At 44.0% G+C, this 15,214-nt stretch overlaps 1 protein-coding gene and 1 long non-coding RNA gene across 4 annotated transcripts in view; one reads left to right on the top strand and one right to left on the bottom strand.

The window, feature by feature from the left end:
• Positions 1–15,214, bottom strand: part of PREX1 (phosphatidylinositol-3,4,5-trisphosphate dependent Rac exchange factor 1) — a 224,717-nt gene that overhangs the window by 73,390 nt on the left and 136,113 nt on the right. The window contains exons 7-11 of the mRNA XM_081867463.1: positions 15,002–15,135; positions 11,390–11,505; positions 10,091–10,240; positions 6,172–6,319; positions 245–345 (exon numbers count right to left, since the gene is read on the bottom strand). Coding sequence (XP_081723589.1) covers positions 245–345; positions 6,172–6,319; positions 10,091–10,240; positions 11,390–11,505; positions 15,002–15,135 — 649 coding nt within the window. The remainder of the gene's footprint in view (positions 1–244; positions 346–6,171; positions 6,320–10,090; positions 10,241–11,389; positions 11,506–15,001; positions 15,136–15,214) is intronic.
• On the top strand, positions 6,559–15,072 carry LOC309345214. Of its 3 annotated transcripts, XR_014158102.1 has the most exons (4): positions 6,566–6,631; positions 7,973–8,102; positions 14,603–14,856; positions 14,958–15,072. It is a non-coding gene; the product is annotated as an uncharacterized lncRNA (long non-coding RNA). The 3 variants fall into 3 exon arrangements; XR_014158101.1 differs by lacking the exon at positions 7,973–8,102 and having other exon boundaries at positions 6,559–6,631; XR_014158103.1 differs by lacking the exon at positions 6,566–6,631 and having other exon boundaries at positions 7,812–8,102.

Genomic DNA, 15,214 nt, shown 5'->3' with positions numbered 1-15,214 from the left:
CTCTGCTCCTGCACTGAAGTATTTAGAGTGAATACTGATTTGTAATGTGTTGATCTCACTGATGTCGAGAAAACTCCTCCCGTTAGATAAAGAAAAAAACCCCAAAGTTGAGACATTGATTGAAATATTGGTTGCTGAGGCCTGAACAACATGCGGTTGGTGCTCTTAAAATAAAAATCCATCACTACTTCTCAGTACACTACTACACCCGATATGATCTTTTGCTGCCATGCAAAGCACTCACCATGATGAATGATGCCATTCTCCAGCAGAGCTTGTCCCAGGTTGACACCTTCTTCCGGTTTGCTTATCTCCCCAATTTCTATGAGCCAAGATACAAACTCGCTGTAGAGAGAAGAGGAGCAACAAATGCAATTAACTCTCTGTTCCCTTTGGCCAAGAAGATCAACGCACAAGATGTGAACCGTCTTAAGTGAAGCAACGCATGTCAACACGAGGGTTAGTGTAGTGTAAGTGGCTGGAGTATAGGACTAGGACCTAGGGGACCCCATTCACTCACAAGTAAATAAAGCGCAACCAACTGTACAATAAATTGCAACAATAATTAAGACATTTAACACAAGATTTCCATGAGATAAGTTGTTTTAATTTACACATTACAGGGAGAAGATGGAAACTCAACATGGGATTGCCATATTGGGTGGCACCCCCGTGTTTCTTATAAGGTGTAATTCTACCCTAATTCTGAACGAATGGCTGCAGTGCAGTGTTGTAATATGCAAACCAGAACTCAAATCTGGACAGAATACAAATGAATGCAACAGTGAATGAATGAAGGAGAGGGAGGGAGAGAGAGAGAGAGAGAGAGAGAGAGAGAGAGAGGGAGGGAGGGAGGGAGGGAGAGAGAGAGAGAGAGAGAGAGAGAGAATGAGAATATTATTACAGAAAGAAATAAACTTGATGAATGGGGCACTGTCAGTGCTCTGATGGGATGTGGCCGTTTGCCAACGTGAGCAGCAATTATTCTACAACTGCGCAAAAATCCAGACCGAACATGAAAAGGATTTCTGAAAGGCAGAGCAATGCAGAGGAAATCTGTGTTCAATAAAAAAGCTGTAACTCTTCCAGTTTGTGTAGGTTTGTTGCTTATCCATGCATCCAATTACACGGCCTCGGGTGCCCTATTTCAGCCTGTATTTAGGAAGAGTTGACTCATCTAAGCTGCAGGTAGTTCATTAAAAGAAGAAAAGGGAAAGTTACAGTTGGTTCAGCTTGGGTTAGGGGAATGTAAATGAAGGCTTTTCAAAGTAGTTTCTGCACCTTTAGACCCGTATGACTTAACAAAACTACATCAGACTTTATAAATTTGGCATAACTCTGCACTGGAATGTGTAGATGATAACCACCGCTCACCAGATTTTCTAGAGCTGTTGCTCTGGAAGCTGTGAAATACTTTTTAATGCCTTTTAAAATGGTGCTTACCCCTGCTTTACTGTTTTATTGCTTTATGCTGTTGCAAATGGGCTTGCATATAACCAGTGTTTCGTTGCTAATGGCTCTCACAATCAATTTCAATACTCCATGGCAGGGAAGCACAAAACAGGAAATAAAACTGACTTACAAGGCTAGTGTTCTAAAAGTAGAAGAGTAAACTAACAAAGGGGATGGTTGTGAAATGAAAACATTCAAAAGCACATGATGGGAGTGACCAGCTTGCTTCAAGCCAAGATGACTTTATGAGCAATCAGGTCTAGCTAGACTGGGGCTTTGCCTTTGACTGCTCCTCCATACAAATAAAACCCCTGCACACAAAATGGCAGAGCCGGAACACCGTTTTCTTACATACTAGTTCTCTATATGAAAGGATTTGGTTTGTAAATAAATGAAGTTCAATTAATCATCTGAGCTCCACCTACAGTGTGAAGCTGTACAGCTTGACACAACTTCACCACCTCAAACTATGTTTCGACTAGTAAGTCCCAAACCGTGTGCCATGCGAGTGCTGCTTTTGCACTGTGAGACGGATCAATGAACTAACAGCTCATAGGAGCTCAAAGTACCTGGTCACGGCTGGTTAGCCTTGCTTCCTGTCAATCATGCTCAGTCCATAACAGTTACCTGTTGCATCACTACGTTGGATTTCTGATCACTGCTGATGCAAAATCACAGCAAAATTAGGTAAAGGTAAAGGGACCCCTGACCATTAGGTCCAGTCGTGGCCGACTCTGGGGTTGCGGCACTCATCTCGCTTTATTGGCCGAGGGAGCCGGCATACAGCTTCCAGGTCATGTGGCCAGCATGACTAAGCCGCTTCTGGCAAACCAAAGCAGCGCATGGAAACGCCGTTTACCTTCCCGCTGGAGTGGTACCTATTTATTTACTTGCACTTTGACATGCTTTCGAACTGCTAGGTTGGCAGGAGCTGGGACCGAGCAATGGGAGCTCACCCCATCACGGGGATTCGAACCACCAACCTTCTGATTTGCAAGTCCTAGGCTCTGTGGTTTAACCCACAGCGCCACCTGCATCCCACGGCAAAATTACCTAATCTCAAAAGACTGGTGCATCTCTGCATGAGTCACTCTCCTCTTTCCAAGCAAGTGATGCACTCAGAACACTAACACCTGCAGAAGTGCAGAGGACCTCTGAACACGGGGGGGGGGGTCCATCCCGGGTGTCGCCACTGAAGGGGTGACAAAATGTCGGGCGGCACTCGCTGCAGGCCTGCAGTGCGCCTGAGCCACGCGTCTCTCCTGGGAGTGATGAAGTGGCTTGGGCGCCCTCAGGCTCCGTGTTGCCCTGAAAGGTCCACCCGCCACCTCCCCCTCAGTTGTAGGGTGGCTGAGTGGCAGGCAGACTCCTCGGAGGCCACACAGAGTGTCCTGCCCCAGGCAGCTGGCCCCGCCCCTGGGCGCAGGACACATGCACCGCCCCAGGCACCCGATTGGCTTGCTCCACCGCTGTCTGAACACAGCTAATCCTTACTCTTTCACAGATCAAGCATTTGCTTTTTAGAGTGTGAGAGTGAAGGGTTTCTTCATTTACAATTCGAAAAAGAAGTGTGCTGAAACACTTAAGCATACACTTGTAGCACCAGGGTATTTTGGTTCAGGCAGCATAGCTGAAAAAGTTGGTGCTCTCAGAGAATACTTAAGAGTACATCTGAAACCAGGCTGCTTGAAGGCTATTTAGCAGCTTGTAAAACGGGGTATTTCAGCTGTTACAAGGGGTCTGCAAACGTTTTTCTGAAAATAAATGAAAAATGAAAGGAACAAGCCCTGTTCATTTCAGTATTGAAATGAATAGAAATTAAAACAAATGAGCTTCCAATGAAAAACCTACTCATTCATTTGATTCATCTCTCATTAGTTTCTAATGTGTTGGAAAATTGAAACACCCTGGAACAAACTTTACAGGCCATAGAAAGCGCACACACACACACACACACACACACACACACACGTTGCTCCAGCAAGGTTCAATGAAAGGTGGGAGGTGCTTCAGAGAGCAGTTTGCAAAGCTGCTCTCTGAAGCAACCCACTCCATTAAACCTCACTGGAGTGGTGTTAAAAGGACTGGACCAGCAGTAAGCAGGATTGCCTCCTCTCCCAATGGGGAACAAGGCGATTTTGCTTAGGTCTGAGTTCAGAAGTGCAAAAAAGTTCTGAATTCAGCAGGATCACTCTCCCTTCCCATTGGCTGAAATGAAGAAGGAGTGATCCTGCCTAATGCTGGGTCCCCACTACAAAGCCTCCTGATAACCAGCTGCTTGTATATGAAAAAGTGGTTTGGCTTATTACTGTAACTGTTCGGGGGGGGGAATTATTTGAGTGTTCTATGGAAGACTTTGCAATTGTTTAAAGAATTGCCCCTAGAAATGTTCCACTGATGATCCATCCCAAATGTGCTTACAAGCTGCCTGTCCAATGTTATTTGTGTTAGGGGGGAAAAAATCGAAACATAGCAAATGGTCCATACTGTTGTACTACTCAAGTCTAGTAGCACTTCATTTAGGAACTTAACCTGACAGCACAACAACGCTCATGAAAAGGAACAAGGGAGGAATAGCAAGCTGACTGACATGCAGCAGAGGTGTGCTCACAAGGATGCAAAATACGACACGAGAAAGAACTTTTGAGTTGATCCATGAGGAAAGGTTAGTAAGGTCAAGGAAGAAAGGAGTGAGGCTGACAGTTCTGCATACAGACAAACTGTAAAACAAACTAGAAAAGCACAGTTTGACATGTTTGACAAGAAACTTCTTTGCTATTTTGAGTTCCAAACAGCAAAAAAAAAATATAAATGTGAAGCTCAAGTCTGAAGTGGAGGGAATGTCTAAGAATAGGTCAGATATGAAATGACAGGTTTGCAATAGTGCATTTTGAAGTTCATTGGCTTAGCCCTGCTGGGTGGTCAGGACCAGAATAGCAGCAGAGCTGCTATGGTTTGAAATCCACAAAGATTTTTCTTCTTTCTTTTTCATGCTTAGAAGGATTAAGAAGCTACGGCTGAAATAGCAAGTTTGCTTCAGGGGAAGCTTAAAGCACACTGATAGCTCACGATGCACATCTGCAACAAGAGTGTGGAAAGGAGCAAGCTTTGGGTTGGGGCTGTGGTGAAAAAATGTGTCTAGCCAGCCACAGATGGACCTCTTTACTGCTGTTGCCAGGCCGGGCTGGTAAAAATGAGCAGCATACACTATGAAATATATAAAATTTCCAAAGCAATGTGATTAAAAAGCAGGGTGGACAAGCAATTCTGCCACTATAATTGGCAAAACCAATAGCAGAAACCCTGTTCCTCCCACAGTTATGAGGATACAACACTACGGAGACTTCTCTTCACACTGGTCATGTCCACATGTAATGCTAAGCCAAGCCACTGCTTAGTGCACATGTGAGGCCTACTGGGTAGGAGACAGCAACCACTTTGTTCTTCACCAATCCTTTTAGCTCAGTTCTGCATGTGTCATCTCAGTGGAGTCACTAGGGTGCATGAGGCACTGCCCCACCAACCTCAGTCTGCCCTCAGCCAGTGCCCCACCTGCCTATCACCTCACTTACAACCAATCAGGGAGTGGCTCTGCCTGTCATTGGCTCTGGCTCTACCTACTGCTGATGCTCTGTGCTTTCTGCCCTGCCCAACCCAATGGCTACCAACCACCACAGTGTAGGTTTCATGGCTGAGCTCTCACCTTCCTAACCACAAGCTGCAACCATGGTCTACAGCTCATGGCTAAAGAGGAGAGCTTAGTCACAAGCCCATGGTTTAGCTGCTATGCTAAACTAGAAGAACCAGGGAAAAACTAGAAGATCCAAGGTGCTAACCCTGTCAATGCAGGGTTGAAAATATCTCTCCTTCTAAGTCACAGGCCAATGTTTGAGCTGTTTCTCTGACATGCTATAAACACTTGTCCTTCCTTCAAGTCTGCCCATCAATCAAGCACAAGGACACAGCAACAGTATGGCCATGAAACTGTTCGGTGGAACCTAACACAGATGGAACAAATGCCCCTGAAAACAAACTTCCTGGCTGATCATTTCCGTATTAATCAGCCAAGCTGGAAAAGTCCTCTGAGATTACTTCCTGTGACTCTCTGGTTCATGTGGGGCATTGAAGCATACTGGTAGTGTGAATATCTTATCTAATCTCTTCTTGTCAAATGCCTCCTGTCTGCATTCTTTTTCCCTTCCACCTCAAAAGTCTTTCCAAGGCTGAAATCTGCACTATTCAAAATTGTTTCCGAATGCCCAGGAAAAATCCTGCATAAATTTAACAATAACCCCATTGTTAAATTTATGCATCTGGGTTTGATATGGAGGCCACGACAATTCTAAGTGAGTCCTGTAAGAGTATCTTTTAAAGCATTTTCTTCCGTGCAAAACAAAGGAAGATCATGGATTGTCAAAAACATTTCCAACCCATAATTCAAGCGTGTGTCGTGCACATAATTTCTCAACCTCCCTGCAGATTTGGATTGATGTTTGCAAGTCGCCCCACTGGAATTTGCTGCCATTGCGTAGTCCAAGGGCATTAAGCAGGAATGAATGATTAATTTTAATAAACTAATTGTAATGGAGGTTAAAGACCCTTCCAATTAAATCCCATCAAAGCACATCTGATTTGGCTTCACAATACTGTCCACAGAAAACCCACAGTCCCTTCCGTTAATTGGAATGAAAAGGCCTTTTCAACCCAAAAGCCACTTACTTGCCAAGAAAGCACTTGGGAACAGTGCTTAATTTTCTTCTCCTGTCTTTGATAAGGCTCACTTTCTTGTTCATCATCATGTGATACAGCTTCTCCCCTTTCTCGGCGATCATGACGTACGCATCCCTCTCCATGCCCAACTTCAGACCTGGAATACAGAAGCAGGGTCTCCCTCAAAAGTTTCTCAGATGAAAGAAAGGATTTGCTCAAAGACCAACAAGTCGTGTTCCCACCCCACCCACCCTTGCTGGAAATTAATTTAATAAACGTGGTAGGGAAAACTTGGGGAACTGCCTAATTTATTACTTCAGCTCAGAAACTGGAGGCCTCTGGATGAAATCCAAACCTATGAGGTATATGATTTTTTTCTCCCAATTGCCAACCCATGGAATGGCGGGGGAAGAAAACAGATACTGGAGAAATGGCACTTAGTGGCAGGGATCCACCATTCCTATCCAAGGTGACCTCTCAGTGACCTTGTTGCTGACATGGGCTTCATAGGACTGGGGAGCATTGGCAGGGGTGCAGGACCTCTGGGCCACGGACCTAATTAGGTCTACCAGGCCTCCGCATTTGGCCTGAGAGGCCATTTCAGTCAGGCCATGCACACCTTGAGTATCCCTGTCATATACAATGTCAGGTGTAGGAAAGTAAAGACTTGTCATAGCTAAAAGGGGCAATGACAAAACGATAACTCTAGTTTCTGGCTAAACTATTTTGAGGCCCAATTGCCACTATCAGTTCCCTCTGCCATAATGTTTTCTGCTCATGGTGTCCCCCTGGACTCAGATGTGTGGAAATGTTGTGTTACAATGAGTCTACAGGCAGGACTCTAAATCATGGGTAGGCAAACTAAGGCCCGGGGGCTGGATCTGGCCCAATCGCCTTCTAAATCCGGCCCATGGACTGTCTGGGAATCAGCATGTTTTTACATGAGTAGAATTTGTGCTTTTATTTAAAATGCATCTCTGGATTATTTGTGGGGCACAGGAATTCGTTCATTTTAATTTTTTTCAAAATATAGTCCAGCCCCTCACAAGGTCTGAGGGACAGTGGACTGGCCCCCTGCTGAAAAAGTATGCTGACCCCTGCTCTAGATACTCATTGGGTCCTGTTTGTGGATCAGCCAAACTGTTCATAAGACTTTAATAAATGTGTGTTACTAGAACTATTTTAAAACTGCATTCGTATAAAGCTACATTACCCATTATCTGAGGCATATTCCACATTTATAAAATGGGTCGGCTGAAGCAAAAGACACACATGTGCATTATTTCTGCTTAACACCCACTGCATTTTCTCTTTCACACATACAGACACACTCACAACACACTGCATCCCCCCCACTCCTCTGCTACTTATCTATGTTGCAGCCACAAAGAGAACTGATAAAAAAAAAATCAGTGGTTACTGTATATCCCCCCGCCCCCCCCCCCAAAAAAAATATGCTAATCCTCTTGGAAATCTACTTAGGTCAACCCTGACTGTGTCACTCAGGATGAGCATACCAAAAGCATGTTGAAGTAATTCAGAAGGTTACATAGGTTAGATGGAATAAAGGGGAAGAGAAAAATAATCAATAGGCCAAAAACCTCTCTCATTTTTAGGTTTGAAGCAAAAAGGAAAAGAGCCACCCAATAAACACCCAGACATACTATTTTGCCTGCTTCACAAGATCTTTGACAAATGAAAACTAGAACCATATAATCTTCACCACACTAGAATCCATTCTATTGCACAGATTTCAGATGTTTGATGCTCTGCCTGGAGAAATAAGAATCTGCAATGTTTTGCCTTGCAGAACCCTCATTTGTTTTCATGATCCGATGCCTGGTGAAAAGATTTTGGCAGGGCAAACATCCTGGCTGATTGCCATCTTCCTCCATACCACGATGTTAGTCAAATATACTTGCTGACAAGTTCTGCCAAAGGTAATTTGCAAAGTCAGGTTGGGAGAGAAAGCAGCCTGTGTAATAGGACATATTTGTGGCTACATCATCACATTCCCCAAGTTCTGAAGTAAGCAAAAGATTACAATGCATCCCCTACTCAGCTGGTTTTAGGACAAAGCCAATCTTTCTTGCCTCAGCACTGATAACGGCTTGATGCTGGAAGTACATGAATCCAGATGGAGGAGCTTTTCAACAAAGGCCTGAAATATCTGCCTCTAAAATCTAACTGATTGATTGCTCTTCTCTGGCGAGTAAAAATTGCCTGCAGGAGACTACGTGAATCCCCATTGCTCTGTGGTACGCTAAACGCTTTGCATGGAGAAGGTCCAAAGTTCACTCCCTGACATCTCCAGCTAAGCGATATTAGATAAATGATATTGTTTGACTGGATTAGTGATCCAGTTAACTTATCTTGGATAGCAAGGATCAGAGAGATTTCTGTTGCCAGTCAGAGGAGACAATAGACTAGATAGTTTGACTAACAGTGGAAAGCCTACACATGTCCACTCAGAACCAATAGTGGGGCTTATTCCAGGGAAGATGGCATAGGATTGTAGTCCAAGTGTCACAAAGCTTCACCTACTGCCCACCCCACCTTATTGTGAGCCCAAGGGGCTGCTCTCCTCCCTTTTTACTTCAGAAACTTACTGACCTTGAACTCTGAAAATGCCTCTTGCTTGTCTGGATGGAGAATAGAACGGCAATAGGGCTGTATGTAGGAACTACCCTACTGCACAAAGGTAAAATTTACATTCATTGTTCTGCCCACTTTTGCCTCTGACATTGGTCACGACTGGCATGTGACCCTTGTGAGGGTGCCAAGAAGAGAATGCAGTCTTGGGGTGGAGAAGATTCTTCAGCCCTGCTTCTAGAGACTGAGAACCCTTGATTTGCCTGCCTTGCAGGACTTTCTTTCTCTTAAACGCATCAAGCCAGAAATTATGAAGCATCCTTCATCCATGCAAGGGCTGCTTCCCGTACCAAAGCTGCTTTCATTGTTGTCATTGGCTAGCCACCAACTCCTCACACATGACAAGGCATATTAAAAAAAAGATGTTATTGGATTTAACTTGCTACTATTTAACTTGTTAACTTGCTACTCTTTAATATGCGCTCCCTTGTACTACATGCCGAACAACTATTATTATAGGTTATTCATAAAATCAAAGAATTGTAGAGTTGCAAAGGTCATATAGTCCAACACTGGAAAATAGATTCCCCATAGGAGTGAAACTGTCAGAAAACTTTCTTACCACACTTTGATTATAATTTTTTAGTCTTGCCCAGAATCAGAAAGAATTCATTTGTGCCCTTTATCCAGTCCACCAGTTTCCCCTTCTGGCTCCACATATATAGTAGTCCCCACGTAGCCCAAGATGCAGGCATAAAAGCTAAGTTATGCTGACATAACAATTTTAATCACAACAGTGATTACTGGAAGTGGCGGGGAGCACTTCTGCCATGGCAGGGTTTTTCCACTGACACCTTAAGAATGAAAAAGGAAGGAAACGATCCAGCAGGATGTTTATAAGATGTTTCATTTGCCAATTTTATTCAAGAACGATACAGGTTCTCTCTTCAGAAGAAAGAGAAATGACATCAACGCTTGAGAAAAGGTCTTATTTTCCTTATGGGTTCTATTTATAAACTGGAGCCTTGCAAATCGATTTAGTAAATACAGAGCTTTAAAATACTTCGGTGCACAAAAGGAGCTGGCAATGTGACTCCTGCAACTATGCTGATGCGTGGGCAACTGCAGTGCCCAAGGACTGAACTGAGAAATCGCTCCTTCGCAAGTGGAAAAAACTCTCTCTCCTTTTGCCGTTATGCATTAAGAAGCCGACCCCAGACACTTGAAGAAACCATAATTGTTCCTCTCTCAGATGGATAACCCCACAATCGCAGACACATACACAGTCGGTCTCATTATTCACACAGCACATAAAATAAACCAGTCAATAACTTACTCTCTCTCTGTTCCCTTTCCTTGATGATAGCATCCAGCCATTTCTGTTTGTCCTCTGCTGTCTTGGCCATACAGACGAACCATTTGTTTTTGGCAGTGTTGTGTATCTTCCAGCCATTTGTCACCGTGTAACCATTGCTGTGGTAATCGGCTGCAAATACATAACAGTACGGCCAAGACTGTGAGTGGAGAGTCCTGAGCCTTCATGGAAAAGTAACTCACCTGGCATGTGCACCTGGCAGACCACACTGGACATTTTTCTTTATGTCAGAGCCAGCAAATTGTATCTGCTGTGAAAGCTCCATCAGCATTTCTAAGCTGCTGTCTCCTGCTGGGACACTCTCTGGTGATATTAACGACAACTGAGCCAGGGACTGAAGACCACAATTGCAATGAACACTGGATTTCATTATGCTTCCAAAATGGAAGCATGGCAGTGCAGGCTCTGACCTGTCACCCTCCACATTTCAAGGCATATTCTCAAAGTGACCCTTCAGTAAAACTACCTGCTGATAAGGGATGTTGGACTGATCTTTCTTGGGAGTTTCCATATACTCTAGCAAGCCTCCCCTCCCATCTACTGCTACAGCCTTTTTAATGATGATTAAGGGCATCCAGATAGATGTGGTACCCTTCCCTTCCTCTCAACGATGAGTGAGACTCAGCACATGCTGAGGCCAAGTAGTGTTGAAACAAGATGCATGCCAAGCTGCGGGGAAAGAAAGGGAGGTGTTGCTCTCTATTCACACAGCAAAAAAGGTTCGCTCTAGTTTGTTTGTTTGTTTGTTTGTTTCAAAACCAGTGATTAACAAAGTCTTACAAAATGTTTCAAGTCGGTCAACAGACTTTGCAACAGGTATAAAGGACACACAAATGCCCTTTTCTACATTGAGGCATCCAAAGTTATGCGACCTGGCTAGCAAGGTGAGGATATAAGGCCCATTGCCTCTTATTCTAGGAATGGACAGAAGGTAGGACTAGGATCTGCCGTTGCATTCTAATTCCCAATTCTTTAATGATAGCAACAACTACTCCCTCCCTCAAATTAGGCTGCTGAAACAAGAAACAAAAGCAGAAATTGATTTTTGTGTGAAAGGACTTTAAGCTCCATTTTGGTACTGAATATAAATCCCTGAGCTGAGAGGCACCCTGTTCTTTAATTATGTCTATGTCTGCACCACAGGGGGTAGAGGACTAACAGAGATATCACAAAGCTTGAAGTCTGCCTACTCTTGTTTTATCCAATAAAGAAGGCAACCGTCCTCTCTTCTCTCTGAGAAAAGGTTCTTTGGTTCCTTACCTGTCCCATCTTCCACATTCTCAACTTCCATGACTTCCGTGTTTATTCGGCCCCTGAAGATGTAGAGGGAGCCGTTGATGGACTTGGTGCGTTTGGATGTCTTTTTCCCAGCAACTCTGCAGTAAGGAAAAGTACTGTTAAGAAAAATGTGTGTTCACTATGTAAATAGAAATGTGCTTTTTTTACTATCTTTAATAGTACCTTCTCCCACAAATACGCATTCATTCTACTTCTTCACCATCCCTCTGGAATGTGCCATTCATCCCCAAGTTTTCAGAATCAAGAAGTGGACTAAAGATTCATTGCACATTTTAAAGATGCTTGTATGCATTTTTACTGTAGTTTTAGCCTATAAACATGCCAAGCAATCTTGTTTTGCAGGTTAATTTAGTGTGGCACAAGTGAACTGATTGATTCATAATGTTGCCAGTACAACCTCAAAATAGAGGGAAATAGCTGGTACCGTATATCTTGCTTTCAATCTAGCTGGCATGTGGGACAATAGGTCTGCCCCACTAAACAAAAAAATCTGCATGCCAATTATGTTATATTTAGCTCTTTGTGGGTATGCAACAACTCAATTAAAAAATGCATCAATTCCTGCAATGAGGCATGCAGCCTCTGTTGGGCTACACGTCAATAAAAGCTGCACCATGTTGTCAGTTTTAAGCAACATGAAACTGCTTCACTTCCTAAGCTTTAGTGCTCTGAATGGAGGAACCATAGCACAGTATTAGACCGCATGTTTGGGGCACAAAAGGATTTGGGTTCAATCCCTGGCATATCTGTCCAAGACCTTGAAAAGCAAACGCCAACCAGACAGCATTGGGCTACACGGACAAAGTGTCTGGTTTGGGATAAGGCAATTTCTGAAGTTTCTCCTTGCTTTGCTTGAGGGGGAAGTCATTCAACATTGACAGAGCTACTCTCTTGAAGGCAGAGGAGGTTCACCTGGTGGGGCAGAGCTACTACGCTAGCTTCCCAGCAGGTGAGTAGCTGCTGCTTAGAAAGAGGGAGAGGTGAGGGGTGTAGCAGCAGGGAGATTGATGTGGTGCAAACACAGCAGCAGAGCCAATCCAGTGGTCCTGCTGGTGTGTTTGCACTGTTACAACTTCCCCATCACCTCACCCTGCTCCCTTCCAGTAAGCAACAGTGACTCTGCCCCCGTCCCCAATGAGCGGCCATATTATCACTTTTGTTATAAATTTTCAACCTTCCGGTGGTTCTGATGCAAAGACATCACTTGGTGGCCTTTAGTGTAGAGCTCACATATGTTTTCTTCATCAAACTGCTTGTCACATTCCCCATGACTCTCAGGCTATGTAAACTACTCTCCCTTTCATCTGGCTGACAATAATTCTAACATTCCCATCTTTTGTACCAGGCAAAGACTTTTTTTATGTGTCTAGGCATCCCAGCATATAATGTAGCTGATTTTGATCAGTGCTGCATGGTTTCTTTGGGTTTTATTGATCTGCTGCGGCTTATACTTCAATGATTTTTCTGCCAATTTTACACTGTGCTTTCTTGCATTTGTATTATTTTAGCATATACACCCCCCAGAAGATTTGAACTGGGTAGCTTGTAAGTTTAATGCATGGTACCTACATTTATACAGTTTCCTAAACCTGCTCAAGCTAAGTTATGTTGTGAAATTTTCTGTTGCGGCAGAAGGTATGAATAACAGGGGGAAGAATGGCAGACGTCACACGAATAGTTGCGACACAAATGTACAGCGCATCAACAGGAGAAGGCCTGATGTCATAGAGACATGCTGGCCAGGGCTGATGGGAGTTGGTAGTCCAAAACATCGGGAGGACATTGCGGAATGCTGATTTAGGCAGCAGTCCTGGATGCTACGGGTGCTAAAAGCATGAACTAAGCACATAAGAAGAAGAGGACTCTGAGATCAAAGTGTATCTAGCCCAGAATCCTGTTTACTATTTATGACTAAGACCATGGTTTGTTTGAAGCCCCATGGGGACCTTCCTTGTGCAACATGGGAAGGTTGAGGAGTGGTCAGGTAGGAAGGGTGCATATGAGAATGTACCTGCCCCCCTTCCCCCTGAACCCTTTGAGCATGTGAATGCCTGAATATGCCTACTGCTGTGGATATTTGTGAAAGAGGCCTCAGAGTGGGATGTCTGAAGGATGACAGGCTGCAAGATAACTAAAAATCAGCCTAAGTGAAAGCATAAGCTCACAGCTGCAACAGGGGAAAGCTGCATCCTATTAACATAATTTTAAAGCTCCATCTCTCAGTGCTGCATCCTATTAGGGTGTCACTTGTTGAGGCTTGCAGCTGGACAGCTCCTAGAAGTGGGCAGACATTTATTTCCATTCTGGATCAGAATTTAAATAGCAGCCAGACAGATGAACCATCAAAAAATTAAAGTAGCTTTGCCATGTCTAAATATATCCTTCACTATTAGGCAACATGCTGCAGACTCTCCTAGCTTTTAATGAAAATCAGATTCCGGAGAACTAGGCAGTGCTTGCTATGGTTATTAGGGAAATATAAACACAGATTCTTCGGGGAGCTGAAAGTGTCAGAGCCGTCTTATCCGACTCCAAGCCAAACTATAGAAAAGTTGCTCACTGATGCCTGCTCTGTACAAACAAGAGCACTCTCTCAAAAGGCAACAGAACATTTTGTTTCCTAAAACTTAGTGTTCCGGGAAAACTGCCTGCAGAAAGGGAGGGGTTTCATGAACCCGAACTACAAACACAACCAGGAAGACTCAAAGAATAAGGGAAAGAGTATAGGCAGGATCAGAAAGAAGGGTGTTAGGGGTTGAAGAATTAATTGTAAGGTGCTCATGGTTAGCAAACAGAGTGAGTGGCATGTGGTCTAGGGGAATGGGAAAATAAGTTCAAGATAAAGGAGGACATGAGTAGCTGAATGTGAAAACAAAGGACACACCACGGTAAAACAGAAAAGGCAGAAATACAAAAACTAATCAGGAAATTTGTCAGTATCAATCCTTGTTAACTATGGCAAAGCTTTTGTTGGTGAAGTGGCTGTTGAAATCTCAGCTCCCAACTCTTTCTAAAGATTGCAAAAGCTTATATTGGTTGGAGGGGTTTTTTTAAAGGGAAAGCAACAACAACAACAACAAAATGATATAGCTGTACCTCTTCCTTGTTTTATGAGCACTGCACCTGTTTGTCCCCCCCCCCCCCCGCCCTCTGCATCTGCTTTCTTTGCCTAAGGTATTCACCGGAATCCCTCTGCGTTCCTTCACGCCATGCTTGGAAAAACCTTAAAATTGTCATTGGCAATGTGCCCAGCTTCCCGGTGTTCCTGCAAACCCACCTGCTCTGAGAAGGCCTGCGGCAGTAAACCTCACCTCCAGCACAGAGCTGACTCTGCAATGCATCATCATTTTAATGACGAATGCCAGGGCAGCAGGCTCTGTGATTCTGATCAGCATGTATGTCTACAGCCCTAGTGCTCAAAATATGAGGTGGGTCTTCCTTAAAGAAGCACGAGTGTTAGCTGCCCTCTCCTTTTTCACCCAGAGATAGCATAGCACAATTATGTCCTCTCTCTCTCTTTGTGTTTCAGAAGAATCATGGAACTTAAGAAGCAGCACAGACAGGTGCGCTCACCTGGATTTCCGCTTGCAGTAAACGAGGAGGTTATCAAAGAGAAAGAAGGTTCTCTCCTGGATGTTTCCCGCTGAGATTTTTAACAAGGTGCCTTGGAGCAAGAGCTGGGTGCAGATGTCTGTCAAGTTGGATCCCTTAAGCAGAAAAAAACACAGTGTCATCAATTCACCCTCTAATTGAAGTGGTAATCAACAATTCTACTTAGCACTCTTA

The sequence above is a fragment of the Podarcis erhardii genome (genome assembly GCF_964252035.2).
Source record: "Podarcis erhardii genome assembly, chromosome: 6".
Classification (NCBI taxonomy): Eukaryota; Metazoa; Chordata; class Lepidosauria; order Squamata; family Lacertidae; genus Podarcis; species Podarcis erhardii.
The sequence above is the reverse complement of the archived record's forward strand: the minus strand, read 5'-3'. Positions and strand labels throughout refer to the sequence as shown.